Source organism: Eptatretus burgeri, chromosome 18 (assembly GCF_056783735.1).
Source record: "Eptatretus burgeri isolate ZD-2024b chromosome 18, Ebu_testis_v1, whole genome shotgun sequence".
In the NCBI taxonomy this organism is placed as follows: Eukaryota; Metazoa; Chordata; class Myxini; order Myxiniformes; family Myxinidae; genus Eptatretus; species Eptatretus burgeri.
Window position 1 is genome coordinate 10,657,817 of NC_140978.1, and position 23,733 is coordinate 10,681,549.

A 23,733-nucleotide genomic window follows, 5' to 3' on the forward strand; every position below is an offset into this window, starting at 1 on the left:
GTTTTTATGTTTATACACTGATGACCCTCACAGATGAGTTAATGCACAAGCTCAATGAACCCCATTTCCCCAACATTTTCCAAAATGCTTGTGTGATCCATAATCACACACCACAAGTGAGCACTAGTTTGTAATCATTCTAAACAAGAACAAATACACAAGTCTCCGAAAGAACGAAAATCGTAAGCCAGACTGACTCGTGCCATTGAAAGTTATTGTAGCCATGAAAAACACTAACCCCAGGTATCGAGCGATACAATTTTTGGACCTTGCCAAGCAGTGCTACCTGCTGAACCACCAGCTGTAGGCTCAAGTACAGCTGTTGAACAGCTACACAAGCTCAGCTGACAATTACAGTTACGTAACAAGTTGCATTCAACCCAGAATCTGTAACCTTTGAAACATCAATGAGCTTCCTGGTCTCCCAAGGTAATACGGAACTACATAAAGATATGGCAACCTATTGTGTTCACACGACTGCAGGAAACAAATGCATTGTGTGAAGTACACCGATCTGGTAGTGTTGAGAAAAATCCACAAATAGATTGCATACGCCAATAATTATGCTTTTGATTGGATTTAACGAATATCTGTTCTTTTTTCAGCATAAGACAAGTCAGCAAATGATGAAGAGAAAACAAGAAGGAAAAAAAAAAGTCATCATTGGGAGAGAGCACAGATTGTGTGCCACTCTGCGATATCAATGACCCTCGAGGCTGGCATATCCACCAGTGAATCGGTGAAATGACCGACAAATTATCAACCATTCTTGATCGTGGATAATGGAGGATTTTTTTTGCTTGTTGAAGGTGAACCACGCTACTATCTTCCTTGTAGGCATCAGACGACAGACAGTTGTCATTTATGAGGGTGTGAAGTCAGACGTGCAAAATCACTTTGCAACATTTTCTGATATAGTTTCACGACTGACATTTGGAGTACTCGGATAAGCTGTTGACTACCTCCTGAGTTTAACAGCTCATTGGCTAACAATTTTCTTCTGGCTGTTGTTGATAATCTGCGAAAAAAAAATAAGGTTATTTGGCTAACTTACACAAATTGCCTCGTGTTGGGGTAAATATTAGTATCGACATCGGCTGATTTGGGCATGTAAATATTGGTCATCAGCATGTGATAAACATTATTGCATCAACTATTATCATCTGGATATAAATACCAAACAAATTCAGCTGCTTTGAACAACTTGTAATCACTTTGTGATAAATATCTTTCCTTTTTGTCCTATTCCCTCACATCTATAAATGTATATCAGGAACTCATAGCTCTTTATTGTAAACAAAATTGCAACACCTTTCCTTCAATATAGATGGCATCAATGTTGACTCAATATATTTCAAAATAATACGTTCATCACAAATTCTTATGAGACAACACATTTTGAATGGGTGGAAAGTAGAAAACAACACCACTGGACACAGTAGAAAATCTGTTCATTCTTATCGAAACATTGAGTTGGTAAATGAAGAAAGAAATGCATGATATAGCGATGCACTGCACGTCCCAACGACCCCAGGGGGGCTCTTTAGTATGCACGGCAACATCAAACTGGGTGCCGAAATGCGTCGTGAAAGGCTTGCCCAGGCAACGAGGAATCATTTTGAACTACGTACGATGTTATGCTTGGTTTTTCTGGAAGCCGCACAAGGTTGTTCAAAGTGTGTAATGCTCAGAGACTTGTTTGATCAAGTTTGTAACAGCAAGGGAAGGGGAGGATGAAGAAAGCCACTTGTACAGGCCACAACGTGCTAAATTCAAAAGCAACTACATACAGATTCAAGTTCAACACAAATAAGTGACTATAAAACCATCTTGAGGATGTTGAACCATCCTCTCATGGCTTAATCCCAAGTTAGCTCCTCTTTGATTCCATCAGCTCCTGGATTTCAATCACTTTCCATGACAAAGTCCAGTGTTCTCTACCATGAAAATGTAATGGTCAACCACTAATGAAATAGTAACTATCGCAACCGTTTTATCAAAAAATACATTTGACTCGCAAAATATAGCCAAAGACATGGAAAACTAGAAGGGTACTCGGTAGAGCGCATACATCCGCCACGCAATGCCTGATCCATGAGAACATATCGGGTCCAATACATTTTTCAAATATCATGCTATATATCGTTTTTGGCCCTATCTCTCAATGGTGAAGAATCACTTTAGGAATTAAATAATTCTCGTATCCGGATCCAGATTCAGATCTTCACCAAAATTGAATCGATTCGTCCTTATCGCACACCCAACCTGTCCACCAAGTTTTGGCCGAATCCGTCCGCAACGTTTTGAGATATCATGATATATATCGTTTTTGGCCCGATCTCTCAACGGTTGAGATATCCTGCACACAAACAGACAGGGGTGAAAACAACCTCCTTCCACCTTCGGTGGTGGAGGTAACAATGCATGAAGTGTTTACCAGTGTGTTAGATCGTATGAAACACTGTGCAAGAGGAAATGCCACTTTGTTTAAGCCTTTATATTTTAAAATGCATGCATTATTAAGATCAATGCCTTGCACCTTAGTGATGGACCAACCTCTATCGCATTTATGAAGATGTAAACTGCAGATGTAATTTCTCATCCAACAGAAGGTTTCAGCAACACATTACAACAGCAAAACTACTAAAAACTCAGATTAATATGCACAAAGGGGACATCTTAGCTTCACATACTAAAACCATCCTGAATTAAAAACAAACAAAACCTGCATGCTAACATAAAAATTCTGAAACGTTCATATTCAAAGGGTTAATTTCGCCACAATGTGTGTAATTTACGAGATCTGCTCAAACCTGATAGAAGTGCAAATAAAGCATCAGGTTCAGGTGGCAATAAATGGCATTGAATCATAACCGAATTGCTATTGCATTGTTTTACTATCACCTTTTGATTATCGGAGACAAGGTCAATGCTTATATTGAGAATAACCAAGACAATAGAATAAAGAGGAAGAGAAAAAAAGAAAAAGAAAGAGAGAGATTCGGCCTCACCTTACGGCGTCGCAGGCTACCTGGACTGGTTGACAACGGGCTAGGAGATTTGGCTGAACGTGGGGTTGACAGTTGGCTGCTTGGGGTGCTTGGCACTAAGGGCGGCATCAAAGTTTCCTTAATATTGTTCTTCAATGTTCCATTGTAATGATATATAGTATTGGTTTCCTGCTACCAATGCCATTCTAAAAACAGGCATACTATTGTGGACACATAAAAACACCAAATTAAATAATCACAAAGGTAGTACAGTGCAGGAGAAATATATGCCATGGAGCTTTCCACATATTATGTAATCAAAAATAGTGAAATTTTGACAGCACCCCTCATATGTTCCATTCACTCAGCTTTCCTTAACGATGCTTTTAACTTCTAACTTCTTCAACTTCTCTTCTCTCCTTTCCTCCAATACTCCTCCTTAACCACCCCTCTCCCTTTACCTTACCAATTCAATTTCCTTCCCTTCACCACTGCTTTGTACCCAAAATGGTTAGTATAGGATCCCAATAACATCAATAAAGCAGTTTTTTTTTAAATCCCAACTTTAACATCAAGAAATTCAAACCAATCTTTACTTATATTGTATATTGAGAGATTAATAATTCGTGAGATTTTCATTCACATTGTCTCAACAATTCAAGATTTAGCAAGAATACTAAAGAACATAAAATTTAGGTCTGTCATTCCATAATATTGGAGACAACAACATTAGTCATGGTCATTTGAGAGCAGTCATAAGAGAAGCAGCTAATAGGGATGGGGTCCATAGGATCCCCTAATCTCAATATTCCCATTGAACAGTAATTCTGACAAAGTGATAAAATATAAAGCAATGAATTAATATACAGCCGATAGCCAAAGCCAATACATAAGCTACATGAGAATAACATTTTAATCGTGCCAAGCCCAACCATCTCACTTGCAGGGTCCTGTTTCCTCCCCACATCGCTCCCCTCATCCTCATCCTCCCTCCTCCACCTCCTCTCCCCCACCCCCATTCCTCATCCAAACTCTCCTATTTTCTGTCCGTTCATGTCCAACTGTTTCCTCACTGCCACAATGTGTGTTCATATACTCTGTGACTTCACTCTTCCATAAGCCTCAATCTTGTAATGTGTGAGCTCCTGGGGAGGCTAAATTTAAAAATCAAAGCCAGAAGACTGTGAAGCCTCATTTTAAGAGTTTTAGCCGGTGGAAACAAAAGAGAGAGTCTTGTTCTGTGGAACGAGCAAGACTGACTTGGCCCTCAGCCCATTCCCTAAATGCTACCAGTCTGCCACTGTGCTGTTGTAAGCACCACCTTGAAAATTGCATCCAAGTGGTGCTTGAAAAAAAAAACATTGCAGTGGTGCACATCTTGAAAATTACATTTAAGAAGCTCTAAATCTATTGATGGATAAGCAAAATATTTACGCAAGAATGAACCAGGAATTAAAAACAAAAACAAAAAAAAAACAGAAGCATTAAAGGTTAAAGCAATTGCAAGTAAAAGCAATCATAAATTATGCCAGAAACACAAACACATCATGAAATAATAAAAACTTATAGTTGATTCTGATTTTTGTAATAACACAAATCATCATTTGATTGAATATTTTATGCATTTTTATTTGTTTTATGTAAAACAGAAGAAAAATAATGGAGAAGTTTAATTTCACATGCAAGGTGATGCCTCTCACATCGATACCTCACCCTCCCTGCATGCGAAACACGACGGTGACAGTTCATAGCTGAGTCGAGATTCAATCCCAGGTTAGAAAATTCAAACGCAAGTGTGAATACCTTTAAATTATCCTGCCAACCCTCTGAAATGGATTCGTTATAATCAACAAGTTGTTCAACATTATTTTTAAAGCATCACAATTTTCAAATAAATAATGAGTGTTTGCTGCCCAACAAATAAGGCAGACTGAAAACTCAACTGTTGGGATGCAAGGCATTCGGTACAATGCTCATTATTAAATGCAACTTGAACTGCTCTTTCTTGAACTGCTCATGTTCAAATGCTGCTCTTACCGGGGGAGCGGACGGGGGAGTGTGCAGAGAACAAGTGCCCACTGCTTCTCACTGCACAACAGCAACAGAACGGTGGTTAAGGGGTTGGATTAGCCCAAAAAAGCGGGTAATGGTTGCAAATTACCAACAATAATACTTTCTTCTCAACACACACACATGAAGTGTTCATAATTATGTTAATGATAATAAGAATTTAAATAATCATACTTTTGAACCTCTTGATCTCAGATGTCTTGTAAGCATTTGACCTTTTTCTGTTTGAGAATGTTAATTTGAGTTCCCTTCCAAGGAACTTCGACACAGGAGGTGGTGGTCATTAGGCCCATCAAAACCCGCTAGTACTGCCAACTTATGGTTGTTTGTATGTGCTCTATCCAAGAAGCAAGAAAGCTGCACAACCATTTATTAGTCTTTGATATGATTCAGCCAGGGTTTGAACCACCAACCTCGCACTCAGAGTGGATGCTCTAAATCATTACGCCACTGAGTCTGGTAAAAATGTTCATTACTTCAATGTTCTTCATTTCAACTTCACAAAAAAGTTCAACATAGTCAGAATTAATAAATCCGTTACCCATTGGATGTCATTTCTCCACTGCCACATTGTATTTCATTTCATATTCAGGGAGGGTCTATGTCTCTACAGTATACTTGCTCAAAGGATGCCTCTTCCAGATATCATGGATCTTCTACACCTACAGTACATGCTTCCAAATGGGACATCTGACTTTGCATTCTTTCTTAGCATCTGACTGCTCTCATTCCAAACAATATTGCAATGCAGCCCATACTGATAAATTTGAAACTTAGTACGATTTTGAATCTTAACAACATTTGTGTGGTCACAAAAAACATGCGTCTGCGTTTCATTTGTCCCTCCTCTCCTGTGCAGTATATGCTCCGTTCTAAATTCTTTCACTCAAGGTACACCTCAAAGGAAGTGTGACGTGCATACCAAAATATTCAAACACCTTTGGATCAATCCCCAATCCCCCCACTACCACCCTTCCAACATACATCCCCCACCCCCCAAATACACAAAAGTCAGTCCATGGATTTTAGCAATTCCAGTGGGATGCTTTATGATGCAGGCCAAAAGGTTGCCATCCATTTTTATGGGCAAGGAGATCATATGGTGTCATCATGTGCAGGCAGGAAAAGAAAGGCAATGCACCAAGCAATGGTGAGGATAGGAATGTTGCAAACTGAACAAGTAAAGGTGATGCATTTACACTTTCGGCAACCCAGAAGTCAAAAATTATCTCTGTTCTTTCACCCACAATAATATGTCAATACAATAACCATCTCAAGTATTTGAAAAACAAATCACGATAAAGACGAGAGTCGATCTGCGTGAGCAGAAAAATAAGGACAATGATTTTTCTCAGCCAAATGATGAGAGAGGTATGCTTACTGTCATGGGAGAAGTGAAGCGACATTTTATCGTGAGCCATTATTCAAAGCGAGAGAACATTTCCCTATCTGTTGCTTTGAAGATGTGCTCATGCCTGAAATGTCGCTGCACCTTCCCTCTGACAGTGGTTAGTAGACCTCTCTCAACATTCAGTTAAAAAAATTAATTACCTCAATTATTGCAGAAATCGAGTCCCAAGTAGATTTTAAACAGGATTTTTGTTAGTCCGTCCCACCGTGCAGTGGGAGGTGGGGTTTTGCAATCGCTTCTGCGTATGTCTGTCTGTCGGTTTGTCCAAGCCCTAACTTTTTTACCATTTCAACTTTTGTCATCAAATGTTCAACAAACCTTTAATATGACAATATAGAGAGAATCATAAAAAATTGGGTCAAAATGTGAAAGGGCAAAGTCATAGTGACTTATAAATAGCCCTTAATAGGCCTTATTAGCCCTGCCATAACGCATCGAGTGCGAGATGGCTCATTATTTTTTAATTGCTTCAGTGTTTATTTATTTACCATCGAGCTTCAGTGGATCGATCGAGGCCATAACATTTTTATCAATTTAACTTTTGTCATCAAATCTTCAACAAACTTTTATTATGAGAAAATAGAGAACACAAATGAATAAAACGTACAATTTTTTAAACTGTCATTTCGTAAAGTGTAGTGTGAAGACAAAGCTGACGTGGATGGGCTTTGCATTTGGAGATGCTTTTGAATTGTGTTTTGTCCCTGTGAAAGTAAAATAATTAATTCCATCTTGTGAAATGTGAGCATGGACATAAATGTTCTGTGGATCACATGACTATCACAAAGTACTGGTGTTTTTGTATTGATCATGCTGAAACAAATATATTTCATATTGAGATGTATTCTTTGTCCACAAATTATGTACTCATTTCTCTTAATTTGCTTTAAAATGCGTTTAAGCAATATGAAAGTATGGAATCTGTTGTAAAGCATTGGCTAAAGTGACTGTCACCACATAAGGAATGGTTCACCAGGAAACATCGTCTGCAAAGGCACTGAGACAGTCGAGATATAGATTAAATTGCCTGCAGGATAATTATGCTTATCAGGTCTCTCACAATCGCAAAGTCAGAAGCTCATTGCATTTGCAAATAAGGGCTGCTCATGGCAATTAATTTCTTTGTTTGCTCAGAACTCACTGTGTCAGGCCATGAGTAAATTGAATAGAATCTCTGTTCAATATACTGTGGTCTTTTTAATTCCATACGACTGTAATTTATTTTTTTTTAACCTTAGGATCATTGCTTACTTGTGAAACGCGCTCTCCTGAGTGCACCAGTAAAATGCTCTATACCATCACTGTACACTCAAAACAAATATTTCAAACCAGATGACTTTGAAACCACATGATTATAATTATAACTAATATAATAATAAATGAATATGTAATCCCCATACTGGCCCAAGCTCATCTGAGCCTGGTGAGGGTTCTTTTTGTTAGTCCATGCTTAGTTAAGGAAATATGTGCCCATCTGTTATATTTGCAGCTCTGATACTTTAAAATATATTTGATAATGGATCATTGCATAATGAAGGTTGTTCGATAAATGAAAAGATATGGTATGTTAGTTAACTATGCAACAATATAATCTTATATTTTTACTTTCTTGGCAAATTGGGTAGAACTACTTTGGCTGGCGCCGGTAAGTCGGGCCCCCAAAAGGCATTGCAGTCTCATTGACTCTGGCCTCCCATTCAATTGTAAAAATTGTACAAATACAAAGCTCATCAACTATGCCTTCCCAACGTCCTCTTATTTTGATTGTAAAGCAGTAGTCTCATCAAACTGCTGAGGTCATGGACCACTGATTGTTTGGCAAAGCTGTGCAAACCAGATGCTCCATCGGTATGCTGAGATAAATGCTCATCATTGCTGATGTAAATGAAGGTTTTCTGTGCATGCACGCCCCTGAAGAAAGACATGCATTCTTTCACAGCGCCCTCTGCTATAATTATGCACAAGATTGTTTTCTCTTTGCTTAAAGGACCTCGTGTGCAAACAAAGCTTTCTTGTAGTCTGGTATCGATTAACCAAGTACCCTGTGATGTTCTGACTATGCCCGATTTTCCAATTGTATAAAAGGCCATGTTTTCTAGCTCAGTCAGAGATCTGCCTGGACTCTTGAGACAAGCTTTTCTCTCCACATATATGTGTTTTTATAGAATAAATGATTTGTTAAATTATAAAGGGTTTTCTCTTTTATGGAAATCTCCACCGCATCCCAAGCAGGTATTGATCCACCATTTGAACTAGGGTGTCCCACACCTTTTTGTAAAGTATAAATTTTTGCCGCCCCCCCCAATATCCCCATCTCCCTTGCACTTTATGAAATCGATACGTAACCTACCCCCCATGCTCTCTCCCTAAAGGCCAATAATCCATGCAGTCAACAATTCCATTGTTATCAGATTCCAAACCATCAAAATATAGACAATAAAAAAAAAACTTACAGCAAACGCAAATAAATACTATGCTGGTAACAGCAACTTTCTTTCCTAATTGTACTTCATCTAATATGCAGTTTAGGATTAAAAGTTCGCTGATTAATTTTTTTAAATGACAAAAATTTAGAATGGTAATGAACCCCACCCCACTCCCAACCCCTCCCCCCGGCACCTCCTGTGTGCCAAGAACACAACACCACAGATCAAGTTTCCCTATGGCACACCGCACTGAAATACCAACGTGTTTATTTACTTATATTTTTATTATGATCATCCATCAGTTTCAAAAGCAGTGAACACGTATATTAAAGACAATGGATAAACGGATTTTCGAAACAAACTTGTAATTCTACTTACAAACATAAGCACACCTCCAGAGCTGCCATCTTCCCAGATTTCTTTCTCAGTTCTTCATTTTCAAAATGCAGTTTCAGATTCCAGAACTTCAGATTCAAAACTTGCAGTTTATGGTTGCAATAAGGACCTCAGTTCGAAGGTATGATTGGAGCTTTTCATTATTCTTCCAAATATTTTGGCCTCGTCCACATTTTTTTCACTTCACCTCATCTACCAGGTTGCTTCCCTGATACACCGATTTGAAATTCTGTTTAACTCTGTCACTATATGCTGCTATGTAGTTCATTATTAGAGGATCATCAGAACTAAATTGTGCATTCAATGGATGCTACAAGACTGATTTTGCATTTTTGACGAGTTAAGATTATAAATATAAAGGTCATGGACTTCACTTTGTTGGTTTCATTAATGCACAGAGGGAAAAATTATGCTTTACTTCTGGGCAAGCAATGGTAGTGGCCTACAAGTATTCTCCCACCACATATGTGCAGATCTGACTTTTTCAGGTTTTACCTTCCATTAGCAACCCTGAAAATTAGATTTTCATCAAAATGGACTCTGATATGATGGATAATGGCTCTGTGGTCAATGGAGTCAAATGCCTTGGAAAGGTCCAACATAGCATGAACATAGAGAGGGTTCGGGGTCTTGGTATCATCCCAAAGGACGGTGACGAGAATGGTGCCATCAGCCATGGATACAGCTAGACTGGTTATTGAAGTTTTGACAAGTTAAGATTAGAAACTCATTCACTTCACTTTGTTGGTTTTCTCAATGAATGGAGAAAAAAAAATTATGCTTTACTTCTGGGCCAATCCGTTTATTTAACATAAAATCTTTAGCAATGCACAGATGCATGTTCGTTACCATAAATATATGTGATATGGCATTTTATATGTTTTTCTGGAAGCTGGTATTCAAGTACAATATTGCAATATACTTAGCACTACCAACCCTTCCCAAAAACGATTTTTTTTCAGCCCTCACTTTTCATTTCCTGTATTTGTGCCTGGTCCAAAGTATAACTAGATGAGCAATCAAAGATTGCATACCCTCACCTGGACTTGTTTTGTGTAGTTTTATAGTACCCATGTTATAAACGTACTAATTGTACATACTTTATAGACGTACTCGCATCCTAATTGTACATACATTACAGAGGTACAGTAGTTGGTGGACAAAAAAGGAGAATGTGTACTCTTGCTACCTCGAGGTGGAATTTGTGGCTTAAGTTATATAGCACATTCTGTGTGAACAAACAGACAAAAATGCAATACCCTCTACTTTGGCAAGGCTAACAATGTATGTAATTGTATTTCTGTAAGCTGCATTATAGATCAGGCAAGAAAAGTTAATGGCAAACAAGTCTTCCACTACCACATATATCTTACTTTTAAAGGTTTTATCTACCATTAGCAACACAGAAAAATTAGATTTTCATCAAATTTGACTCAGATATATATATATATATATATATATATATATATATATATATATATATATATATATATATATATATATATCTTGTTTACATAGTCGAGGCTCATGTAAGAGCTAGTACACTGAACATATCAGGACGTAACAGACAAAAACAGGATGCAAAACAGGACACAAAAGGAACAATAAAGAGAGGGGGGAGGGGACACCAACAGCAGAGTTGAAGGCCGAGGGATACTTGGACAAGCAAAGTGTGTGGGGAGGAATGGGGGGGGGGGCAGGAGAGGATGCATGGGGTGGACAAGATGGAGACAGAAGAAAACTCTCAGGAAGGAAAACTGGAAATTTGGAAGGACGCATGCTTGGGGTGAGGTTGCAGCCTTATTTATCAAATGGGTAACAAGGGTAGAAATTAAATTGAAGAGAATGTGGAATTTCCTCCATAGGCAGGAAAAAAAAGCCAGATAATATGCTACAGTTAGAACTATAGCATATGAGAGTAGTACTCTCATATACTATTGTTGGTAACAGGTCCTACTACAGTAGTCTGCAGAGAATTACTACAGAAAAGGAATGATATTTTTGCCTGGGGAACAAATGAGTGGAGGGGAGCAGTGATCCTGAATTTAGGTAGTTTCACCAGGAGGGAGTTTATGGTGGACTGTGTGTGTCCTGCAGAAATCTTGTGGGAAGGACAAAGCATGGAAAGAGCAGAGAGTGCAAGACAAGAAAGGAGGCAGTAGAAGACAGAGAGACCACCAACCTGTCTGTGATGGTGAAGTGATAGACCCATAGACTCGGTCAGCTTCATCGCAGGAGATTCCAATAACCTCAGATGCCTTGGTTTCCACGGCTTCAAGCTGGGCAAGACATGAGGCAGGGGAGCTAGCCCAGAGGGGAGAGAATATATGTATGATGGATAATGGCCCCATGGTGGATGGAGTAAAAAGCCTTGGAACCATCCAATACAGCATGAACATAGAGGGGGCTGAGGGATTGGTATCATCCCAAAGGATGGCAATGAGATCAATGGTGACATGGATGCTACAAAAATGGTTATTGAATTTTGGAATTTCTAAGATTTGAAACCCATGGACTTAACCTTGTTAGTTTATGTGAACGGTGAAATTCTTGACATACAATTCTCTTTTCCGCATAGCCTCTGTGCTGGCCACAACCAAACCACCTCAGACCACCCTCTGGCCAAAATCCAACAGTAAAGATGCACCATAAAACTGCTGATCATGACGAGATGGTGCTGTGAGGGTTTTTGGGGAAATTTTGTTGTACATATTCTTGGAAATGATAGACTTTGCTGTGAAGCATCCACTCATTGCAGTTTCTGTTCAGGGGATAGCAATTTGGGAACCGATGGGTTTGCAACCTTATTTATCAAATGGTGTTGCATTATGATTGTTCTCGTGATGATGGATTCTACCACATGGATGTTCTGCTCATTCACTGCTTCAGCTGGCTTTCCAGATCTTGACTGACCTTTCGTGGTCTCCTAAATACATTTAAGTTCACCCACCCATCTTTCTTATGTTGGCAAATGACACCGAATGTTCTTGCAATACCCCCCCCCCCCTCTTGAATTTATTTGTGACCCACCTTCTTTAAATGCAAAAATTTGAAACAATCCGAAAAAGAAAAAGAAAAATAAATCCGTCAGTGTGGTTATATTTGCCAAATTCGCAGTCCACACTTAAAATACTGAATTTGGGGAATAGTCTGGCACCTTCTCACTGCAGTTTGCAACACCCAGAGGATGAAAGCTCTTAAATGTGAGCTCAGATGCTGATCGTGTCGAGGGGAAACCCGTAATAGCAATTTTACAAATGGTTTAATTTAGAGCCTAATTGCACCAAGGAAGCAAATCAGTAATACTGCCTTGATTACAAGGAAATAATATATTATAGGCATACAAAAAGAAAAAAAAAACAACCAATCCAAATGATAATCATAAATAAACAATGATAATCACCAATTACAATGTCAAGAGGTAGCACCAGCTAAAAAAAAAAAAAAACAAGGGGGGATAAATAAAAACCAAATGGTGGTGGAAGGATTAAAAAAAAATAAGAGAAGTCAGGCATGATGGAAAGGAGGATGTGAAAAAAGCTGCCAGGAGGATTTAGGGAGCAAGAGCAGGAAATTGCAGATTGGGGATAAGAACTGGAAAGAACTGAAATTAAGAAAGGAAAACCAAAGTCACAGTTCAGTCAGTATTTTAGAATTACAAATTCATATCAAAAATAATAAATTTCACACCAAATCGTTTCACATAACACCAATTTGTACACGTTTTCCCCGTTGTAGGTTTCAGTTATAATTGTTGTCAGTAATAATCCCCATTTGTAGGTTTTAGAAGGTGAAACAGTCATCCAATTACTCGAAGTATCCACCTCCATTTTGGTAAAGGATCACATTTCATTGACCTAGTTATGAAGTTTTGTTGTTCTCTTATTAGTCCCCACCCCCCCCCCCTTCCACCCTACACAACGAGAGACGGGGCCTTGTAATTGTGTGTGTGCGTGTGTTCAAGCCATAACATTTGTTAGCTTTTATCATGATATCTTCAACAAACCTTTATTATGAGAATAAAGAGACCATAAATTAATAAAATGCACAAAAAAATTTTTTTCTTAACTGTTGCTTTCATCGTTTAGTTCAAGTACAAAACTGACGCGGATGGGCTTTGCATTTTCAGATGGTTTCTCAAGTGTTTTGTATTTTTGCAAGGTGAGTTAGACATTGTTCAGGAATGTCAATGAACCCCAGACAGCCTTCAATTGCATATTTTGTTCGTTGTTCGTCATATTTCTCAGTATAGTTTCCAAAATCTCAGTGAAGTTCTTTTTCATTCCTCCCGTTGCTCCAACTCTCACTGGCACAATGTTGGTGCTATTCAGCTTCCAGCTTATTTGTACTTTTCATATTCTGCTACTTGTTTACTAATTTTCACATTATTTAGACCCAAAAAAGCTGGGTACTGATTCCTCGATTAGCAAGGCCATCTTTTCCTTTTTGTATCTGAGTAATATATCCGGTCGCAATGCTTTTCTTCTCATGTCCACATTCAATGGGATGATCACATCATATTGGGTGGACCAAGTCCTCATTTTCAACTCTCGCTTTTGGTTCACGAGTCCATTATTTTTCTAAGACTGGGGTATTAAAGTTTTTGCAAACGTGCCGATAGAATATTCTTCATACAATATTAGGTCCTTGCATGTTCAGCTGTTCTGACATGAAGTTTCTTTTTGCATTCCGAGAGAAGGTGATTGGCTATTTCTGTTTCCACCTTGCAGAACCTTCACCTGACCAATTGACTCAGTCTTGCCATCTTCTTAACGCCATTGGTACCGTGTCCTTGATCTTTGGGCATTTATTAGGAATCGTTCTCCATCTCAGTTAAGCTGCCCTCTTCTTAAGAACTCCAATGAGCCTTTTTGTCTATCCCCAATCTGTTCAGCTCTCTTTTTTAACCTTCTTTCTCTGCTCTCGTTCTCTCAATTGTCGGTGTATATTTGTTTTATACTTTTCCTGTCTTCTTTGCAATAACTGGGGCTGTATTTGTTGCCGTTTCAATTTCATGTGTAGCATCTTCAATTTGCACCTGTTGTTGGAATTTTTTGCAAGGTGAGTTAGACATACTTTTTCTAGCTTATTGTCTTCATGTTTGTGCACAAATTGGATTTGGTAACTCTGTTGAGCTTACCACGGACTCGACCAATCTCTTGGTTGTGTTTTTTTTTCTATCATTCGAGGTTCTTTTATTGTTCTCTGCGAAAAAGAAGGGAAGAAGAAGGGAAGAAGAAGGGAAGAAGAAGGGAAGAAGAAAAAGGAGGAGATAACTCAAGCTATATTGTAGCGATTCCAGCTGTCGTGGAATAACAAGGACAAATGTGTCCAAGAGCAACGTCCTAATATAAAGGTTTTGTCGGCTAAAAAAAAAAAAAAAAAAAAATTCCGATATTTCGTCACGTGCCTTGATTAAGCCAATAGCAAGACTCGTCATAATGTATTTACGTATTTACGATATATCGTGTATTTACGAAATAAATAATGTATTTATGAAATTACAATACGATAAATGGAATAATCTTTAAATAGTAACGTGAACTTTTCGAAACTTCAAAGCAAATGTCCGAATATATTTAAAAGTTCATGAGAGACGCTCTCAAAAGGCACCATCAATGCGAGGATGTGTACATGTGCTTAGTATTTAAGGAGATCCGGATCTTGTATATACAAGAGCCGAGTCCTAGAGGTTAAGGTTTTGTCTTCACAAGAAGAAGAAGAAGAACAACAACAACAACAACAACGCCGAGCTCTCTATGAGCAGCGTTCGCTACGCGAGACGCTGCTAAAAAGGGTGCCATTGGAAAGCTACTAATAGATATTGTTACAGTTTTGGAAATGTACAAGGGAGAGCATATATGGACATGTAGGTGACCCAAGGATTAGTCATTTCTTTCGTCTATGTGTAGACAGTCCTTAGTACCTTTTCTAAGGGTTTTTCAGGAAGCATGCATTGAGATTAGTGTTCATGCTTTCCTGGTGTGATGTCATCCCTTCCCACCCGTTTCCTACTTTCATTTCCCCCATCAGTTCATTCACACCCTCTGCTACTTTCAATCTTTACTCCTTCACCCCCAATCAGTCCATTCCAAACCCCATGCTTTGCTCAACCCCATCAGTCCCCCCCGACACCCCTCCTCCATTTTCATTCTTTCCTCCTTTACCCCATCGGTCCATGTCCCCCCCCCAACCCCTGCTCCTTTCAACAATCCCTCCTTCACACTATCAGTCCGTTCCCCGCTCTGCCTTTCTCAATCCACCAATAATCCCCTTCACCAAACTTCATTTTGACAATCCCTCCTTCATCCCATCGGTCTTACCTTCAACTCCGCAACCGTCTTTTCATACCTCGGCCTTTCTGCATCAGTCTCCATTGCTACTCCATTCGAGTATCGTTTAGTTTGGCACATTCAGTCCGTCTGTGGTCATTTAATGCCTCAGGCTGATCGGATTTCCTTCACTGCATGGGACTGTGTCCATTCTCACATGCATGTCCGTGGCACAAAGTGCAATGCTTTTCCCATAAAGTGTGACACATCTCATAGGCAGAATACAGTGGTGCATGATACAATGAATGCTTGCGCGTGAGAGGGGGCGGGGGCTCTCATCGTGGCCTTGGGCTCGTGAAGGGAGGGGTGGGGCTGAGTTGAAATTTCCCTCAGAGACAGCGGCGTTTCTGTGGACTCAGAGACGAGCCGCATCGTGGACCCACCCACATATGATGCACACAAATGAGAAAGAGGCTTGCATGAGCCGAGCCGGAGAAAGCTATACGAGAAGGAAGAACAGAGGAGTGTACTGGGAGAAAGTCAGATCGAAAGAGGGAGAAGAACCTGAGGCAGTGGACGGACAAAGACTGCAAACAAATTGTCCGGTGAGGAGCTGAGTGTGTGCAGAGTGTGTAAAGAGAGGGTGTGAGCCCGTAGTGCGAAGGAGGGACAGTATAAAATGTTCAGAACACAGTTTGGTTCGTGGGGAGTTGCTGGACACAGGGGCCCAGCAAAAACGGAGCGAGCTGCTTGCCGTTGCGTCCAGACACAGTAGACAAAGACATGCCACAGAAATGCAGCTGCATGTCCCATCACCCATCTTCCCCATCCTTTCCCCCTCCCGCCCCTCTCCCCCTCTATATTTGGACTGGCGCAGCCTCGTTGGGCTGTGTGAGGTGAAAGAAAAACAGTCGACCCTACTTTTCTTTTTTCTTCTCAAGTTATTCTTCTCTTCTCCCTGGATTGAGTGATGGCCACGTGTCTTTTGTGTAAATAAGATTGTATTTAAGAAAGACTATGTGTTTCAGTTAAGTATGCTCTTTTGTGCCTTTTGCTTTCTTGTCTGTAGATACTAGTTTTTAAATGAGTGCTTGCTTGTGTGTTTGTAATAAATAATTGTTTGTTGTTATTTCCAATCTGTCTCGGTTGTCCTTGCCTTCATTGGTCTGACACTGCACAAGTATAGTTAGCAAGGAAGTTGTATCCCACCTCATTTGCTTTGTTAGTCAGTGCTGCACCTATCTGTTCTGCTCGGCAGAAGATAACCAGGTGCGGAACCAAGGACGTGACCTCCAGTTAGGTTGCTGTGCTAATACAGTAGAAAGATATCACGGAAACATCGAAGTGTAACCCTGTTAAGCCAGTAAAACAAGTCAAGCGGCTACGGCGATGAAAGAACTACTATCTGTGGTTGGTGGCCTCAGGACCGGGTGTTGGAAAAACTTGAGTGCTTCCCCTCATGGCGAGCTGCGAAGCAATTGGCCCCCTAGTATTAATGAGTAAAATGAGAAGTGTGTGTGGTGTGGTGTGAGTGTGGTGTGGGTGTGTGTGTATCACTTCATTTGAAAGGATTGCTGCTGAAATAAAAATGGGACGATTTGAAAGCTAATGATTGATTCACTTGGTTGGAAAGCCAATAATCAATTTACTTGAAACAAATATTTGTGTCCATTTGATCTTAAAGATGACGATTTTAAAAGCCCTCTTTCCAAGATTCCTCCTCCTTCGTATGCATCACAAGGCTGTGGGTAGCATCATTTTCTGGTGGCACGGCTGTGCCGCCGATGCCACGCCCGCTACCAGTGCACTGGTACATACTTTGCTGACCTCGGAAGGATGACAGGCTGAATCAACCCCACCTGGTGTTAATTCAGTGGAAAAAAACAGGAGCTCAAACTCGGGACCCTAAGATCCCAAGCCAGCTACCGTAACCCAAGCCAACACCAAGCTTCTTTCTGGGATTGAAGAAGCAATATAAACATGCCTGTTTAAAAAGTCCTCCTTCCAGGATTGAAGAGGGAGAAGCAGGAATGGGTGATTCATGCAGTGGTTCCACCGGTAACATTTATTATTCTATGACTGCAGGAACCTTTTTCGGACAGGGAAAGGAGCATACAGGTGATATCTTAAACGATAAATATTTTCAAGTGTTTGTGTGTTTGTTTATGCGTTTTATGTTAATCTTTCACGGCTGAACTGCAACACCTCGAGCCCCAAATTTTGGGTGTAACTTCAGAATTTGGGCAAGAGTTTAAGCTAACCCCCCCTCCTCCTCCCTCACCACAAGGAAATTCTCTGTAGGTCTGAAAAATCATAGGACAAAAACAAACCGGCTTGGCCAATCCCCACACGATTTTGCATACGTGCTGAGGGTAACAGGTCAAACAGATCATGGGCACAACCTCTCCCACCCCCTCCCCCCCGCAAGGCAATTCTCTATACATCTGTAGGGTAGGTACGTGTGCTTGTACACAAGGCAATTCTCTCTATATGTGTGTGCATAGACCCATTTTTCATGTGTTTCATTTTACATCCTCGTTGAGATTCACAGATAGACATGCAATATGTTTGTGAAGTTGGTTGCTATCTTTTGATGAAACAACAAATTGACTTTTGATTAAACGCGTCAGAGAAGTGACGGGCATGCTCGGCTAGTGTCGCTAATAGCTGGAATATACACAGAAAAGGATGAAGAAAAGATTTTTTTTATAATGGTACATGCTGCTTCCTTGCTTGGCACTCAGCATTTAAAGGATAGAGCACAGAAAAATCTCCATCATAGGTTGGCATCCATGGGGAGGAGGAAATTCCTTGTTGATTGCCCCGTTGAGAGCAGAGAGAAAAGCGATTTCATAAAGATGACCCCGCTGGAATCCAGAGTGCTCTGGGAAGTAACATCATTTCCCTAATCTCAGCGGCTGTGTTTGTGTTAAAGTCACGTCCGTGCTGTCTCAGGTATCTGTCTGTACGATTTGTGTTGCCGCTCCTGCACGAGCCTCAGAGCCTGAAAAAAATTAAAGGAAAATAAAAATATCTATGGAGAGCTTTGTTGCATGGTCAGGGGAAATTACAAGCGAAAAACTTTTTGACTTCCTCGTACTATATTTAAAGAGTTCAAAAGATGAAAAAGTTTTTCTTGAAACATTTTCCATCAGTGTCAGCTACGACCTCTCCTGAGCTGACCATATATCAAAGCTGGCCTCCAAGCCAGCTGCAGACCAGACATCATCCAACATCACTTCTGGATTCTATGATATCGAAAGCTCTCAAAATTGTTGGCATCTCCCACAATGAGGATGAAGCACAAGGGCTGTTGCTCTCACATCACAGTGAGGTTGGTAGCCTCTGCTTTTTAACCACCCATCCTCACTCTTCAAACCTCCCCAGATCCTCCAGCACATATGTGCTCTTCCATAAATTATCTCCTCAATCACATCCCAAAATCCAGGCTTTCCACCCCATCCCAACCCACAAATCTTTTCTACCCCCATTAACTCTACAAAACTCAACCCTCTTGCAGGTTGCCACATTTGCTTGAATCGCCCCCTCCCCCACTTCTCCTCCACCGCCTCATCCTCATCCCTTTCTCCCATTTTTTTGTTAGTAGTAGTTTTTTGTATGTAGTCTATGGCTGCTGGCTCCATAGTTTTGTGGAAGTGCAGCTGTGCCACTGATGCAGTTCCCCGATTAACAGTAAGCTGGTACTCATTCTGCCGACCTCGGAAGGATGACAGGCCGAGTCAACCCACCTGGTGTAACTTGAATGGGACAACATGGGTTCGAATTCAAGATCCTAAGATCTCAAGCCAACCACCTTCACCATTTAGCCAATTTTGTTCATTCCCTTTCTTGCTGTATCCAACTGCGACACCATTGCCCCACTGTCACTACTTTGCTATTTTACTCTTTCCCCTCACTCTTCCCAAACCCTGGATTTTGTGTAAAATAATAACAATAATAACAAAAAGCCCAACCCAGAGAATAGCAGGTAATGCTGGTCAGTCACAAGCAATGATTGGTAGAATTGGTGGAAAAGTTGCCAGTGCATTGAGAGACAACCACAATGAATCACATGTTGATCAAACCAGCCAATACAGGCAGGTTATAGCCCCATCATTAATAAATCAGCTGGATCTTCACCAACAATTCAGTAGCAACATGGCAATTCTCCTGAGTGCTCCATTTCCAAAATCCAAATTGTTAACAGTGGTGTCATCAGTGGGATGCAAGTCCACAATACCTGGGATATGCCAGTCCAGTATACTCATCACAATACCACTACTGTAGCCGTTTCAAAGTGTCTTTTAAAAGTACACTACATTTGAAGGTGTATTAAAGCCATTTCATAAAAACAGCCGAGCCATCACAATTCACAGCCAACAGAAAATCGTCAGTGAGTCCAACGCAGTAACCTATTTATTACCCTCACCGAATGAGAGTATTTTGTGTTTGGGTCTGTCCGTCTTTTTGTCCGCACAGAACTTTCATGTTTTTTGCCGCAACCGCTTGTCAGATTGGGATGAAATTTTCACAATAGGTGCGACTACTCGTGTATAATTTTTTTAATCAGAATAACGTCATAATAAGTCACATGGTGTGGCAGCCATGTTGGAAAAATGGAAAAACTTTGGACCTCTGTATCTAACACTGCACCAAGGAAAAAATTGAAACTTGGCACATGGCAAGAACTCATGGGGAATAAGTGTGATTTTTTAAAAATGACATCATAGGTGTCTTCATTATGATGTCATAATTGCATATGTAGAACGGTACATGTGATTAGTATGAAAATTTTTGAGGGTCATCCAGGGATACAATGGTCCACAGAAAGGAAAAAATTGATGACATCATTGGTCACATAATTCGGCAGCCATATTGTTTGAAAAAAAAAAAAACCCTTCAAAAATCTTCTTCTCTGAAGTGGCGAAACAGATTGAGGCAAAACTTTACAAGTATGACCACCTATCCTTGAGGAACAAAAGTTTCACACATATGATATCATAGGTCACATGGTTTGGCAGCAATTTTGGATTTACCCTAAAACCTACAAAAATCTTCTCCAGAACGGCTGGACAAATTGAGGGGAAACTTCACACAAATGCTCCCCAAGCCATGGGTGTACAAGTTTGTGAAGGAATAATCGATAGGTCACATGGTATGGCAGCCATATAGGATTGGAGAAAATATTCAATAATGTTTTTTCTGTAACCGCATAATCAAGCGATGTGAAACTTCACAATTATGATCTCGTAGTGATGAGGAATACATGCTTTAAATTTCCACTTAATTGGACGCATGGTCTGACAGCCAGAATAATAGAATTTTTTGATGTGGGTTTTTATTTTATTTTATTTTAACGAGGCTCACTTGGCTGTGCCTGGATGGGTTTTTGAGTGTCGAGGAGTAGCAGCTGAAATGCGAATCCTATCCAGTTCCTCCTGATGACTTCATCTTTGCCTTTTGCTCGTTTGGGTTCCTTCTGATTACTTCAATGTTGGACTGTACTTATTTGGTCTTCCATTTGATTTGAATTGAATTTATTTTAATCCCATTCTAAATTCAATTGAATAATAAATAAAAATGTCATGGGTCAGGGTCAGGTGTCCAATCAAAGCGAGGTTTCATCAAAGCGGGACGTCTTGGTCCCTGCTCATCATGGCCAGCAGTTATAAAGTTGCAGTTCTAATGTCTCTTATTAATTACGTAACACACCAGTACACAAAGACTACCCAAAATACACCACACAAAAGAAGTCCTGGCGAGAGTCTGCAATCTCTGGTTGCTCTATTTCTCGTTTATTTATTTATTTTTACAGGACAAGCTCGTACTATTTCAGTCAAAGAGCGATAATTGTGGCCAACTTTCATATGGCACAAATGTTTATCATGGATTGATGTATGCAATATTTGAAGAAACTAAAAGTTGACAAGCTGCGCAAAACAAACTCGTTAAAGTAATAATGAATGTCTCCTGTTGGTTGTCAATGAAGTGGTTGCCAGTGTAATCATGGTTGTTAAAATACTAGAAGCTTTGTGGGTGGAACTTTGGCGATGACAAATCAAATCGATGAAAAAATAATAAAGACAATGAAAAAATAAAATCATATTAACACACTCATTCCATAGACTCCAGTTTTAGAGGTTGGAGATGCTGCAAGCACTCAGTGCATCATGAAGGACATGCAGCTCACCAAATGGCTGAGACTTACTCCTGCGGGACAAGCTGGGGCTTTTGACAGAGCGAGGGCTGGGTGGGATGGGCGTCCCAGGCTTGGAATAGTTTGCCTTCATCACTCGGCAATCTGCCATAAGCAGTGGGGGGGGGGGGGGGTAGGAAAAGACAACGCGTGGCAAGTTAACATAAAGGAGTGAAGGACAGCAGAGCAAATGCACGTGTGTGGAAGTACTGAGGACACCCTGGCCTTGTGCTGCACTTAATAGCCGTATTGCAAAAACAAAAGGAAGGGAGAGGGGAGAAATTGTCAGAAAAGGAAAAGGAGGAGAGAGGACAAGGGACAAAGGCTGGGGGGGGAGGAGTGGTAAGGATATGGGGAGGAAAGAGGAAGGAAGAGAGAAAAGGATGTTGGAAAGCAATAGAAGGGGAAGAAAGAGGAATGAACAGAGCAAATACGAGTCGGAGAAAGGTTAAAAATCAACCACCACTTTCACATGTAATATGTATATTTATATATATATATATATATATATATATATATATATATATATATATATTTTTTTTTCTATATACATATATATATATATATATATATATATATATGTATATATATAAAAAATATAAATATATATGTGGACCCCTTATTCTCAATTTGCCATCACCAGTCGGCCTTTATGAGCACTCGCGAATTCATTAAAAATGACGCAAGTGAAAGAAAACGAGCAATAAATAATACGAACAGTTTCTGAACTGAAGGTTTCAATCCAGAAATGGCATTTCAGTTGTGAACAAATCCCACTTCACGGCCAGACCACAAGATGCTAAGCACACATCAGTCAGTCCTGACCTCTGCTGCTGCGTCATTTTTGTGTGAAATTAAAACCAGCATCGATTTGAATTTGTAATGCAGATTGTGACTCGATGGCCCAACATTTCACAAGCAATTGCCTCAAATGTTCACATCAGCTGCTGTTTTCATCTGAAACTGTACATGGACAAAGAAAAGTAAAAAAATATTTTAATGATGACATGGACAAAATATATATATATATATATATATATATATATATATATATATATATATATATATATATATATATATATATATATATATATATATATATATATATATATATATATATATATATATATATATATGACGTTTTTCATTTACTCATGAATGGGGATTTCTGAACTCCAAGTAAATAACTCCAGCTTGTTCCTGCAAAAGAGAATTTCTCCCTTCATGCAGAATACTAGAAAACCATTTTAGAAATTATATTATTTCATTGAAAAAGCACTTACAGCCAATTACCACTCCTGAAAAGAAACAAGTCGCACCTCAAATAGAGCATGATGCTCACTCTCTCTCTCTCTGTCAGTGTCATGGTTACCTAGCAATACCAAGGAATATATGTTTCCATGGCAACTACCATCCCTCTCTGCATTGTTGCCATGGAAAATCAGTGACTGTTCTCACCCGGTGGGAGGGGGGGATCCTGCAGATTACTGGGTAGTCACATTATACAAGCACTCTCAGTCATCATACAAAAGCCATTCACTATTGAACAAATGTGAATAATTTGCACGAGTTAATTTGAACCTGTGCAATAGCATTTTTCATCGTTTTGTACCCATTCGTGTCTACACGTCACAGTGCTCTGTCACATTCTTTGCAACCTACATTATGGTGTAGACTGTAAATAGTAGGTGGGAAAACTCTATTTAGGTTATTTTTAATCCCTCTTGTCAATTATATTTCAAAATATTGGAATTATCCAAATGAAATTAGAATTAACTGGCAAAATGAAAATAATACAATACGATTTCTTAAGAAATATCAAGGGATCATCAATATCCATGTTGTAGAAGAAACATCCATCTTTACCTTCCCTTCAAATAAATTATGTGCTTCATAATATTGTGACGTTAACACTTGGGGTTGAACCCGACGCAACACAATTCAGAGACGAGCAAGCGAGAATTAGAAATTG

The 23,733-nt window shown here is 39.7% G+C and overlaps 1 protein-coding gene across 6 annotated transcripts in view; it reads right to left on the reverse strand.

Annotated features, from left to right (window-relative positions):
• The window catches only part of LOC147008565 (serine/threonine-protein kinase DCLK1-like), a 157,677-nt gene that overhangs the window by 34,494 nt on the left and 99,450 nt on the right, over positions 1-23,733 (reverse strand). For 4 of the 6 annotated variants that reach the window (XM_085864456.1, XM_085864460.1, XM_085864455.1 and 1 more), the window contains exons 7-9: positions 21,756-21,866; positions 5,028-5,078; positions 3,012-3,106 (exon numbers count right to left, since the gene is read on the reverse strand). In XM_085864456.1, the coding sequence (XP_085720582.1) occupies positions 3,012-3,106; positions 5,028-5,078; positions 21,756-21,866 (257 nt within the window). The remainder of the gene's footprint in view (positions 1-3,011; positions 3,107-5,027; positions 5,079-21,755; positions 21,867-23,733) is intronic. The other 2 variants (XM_085864458.1, XM_085864459.1) reach the window with 2 other exon arrangements.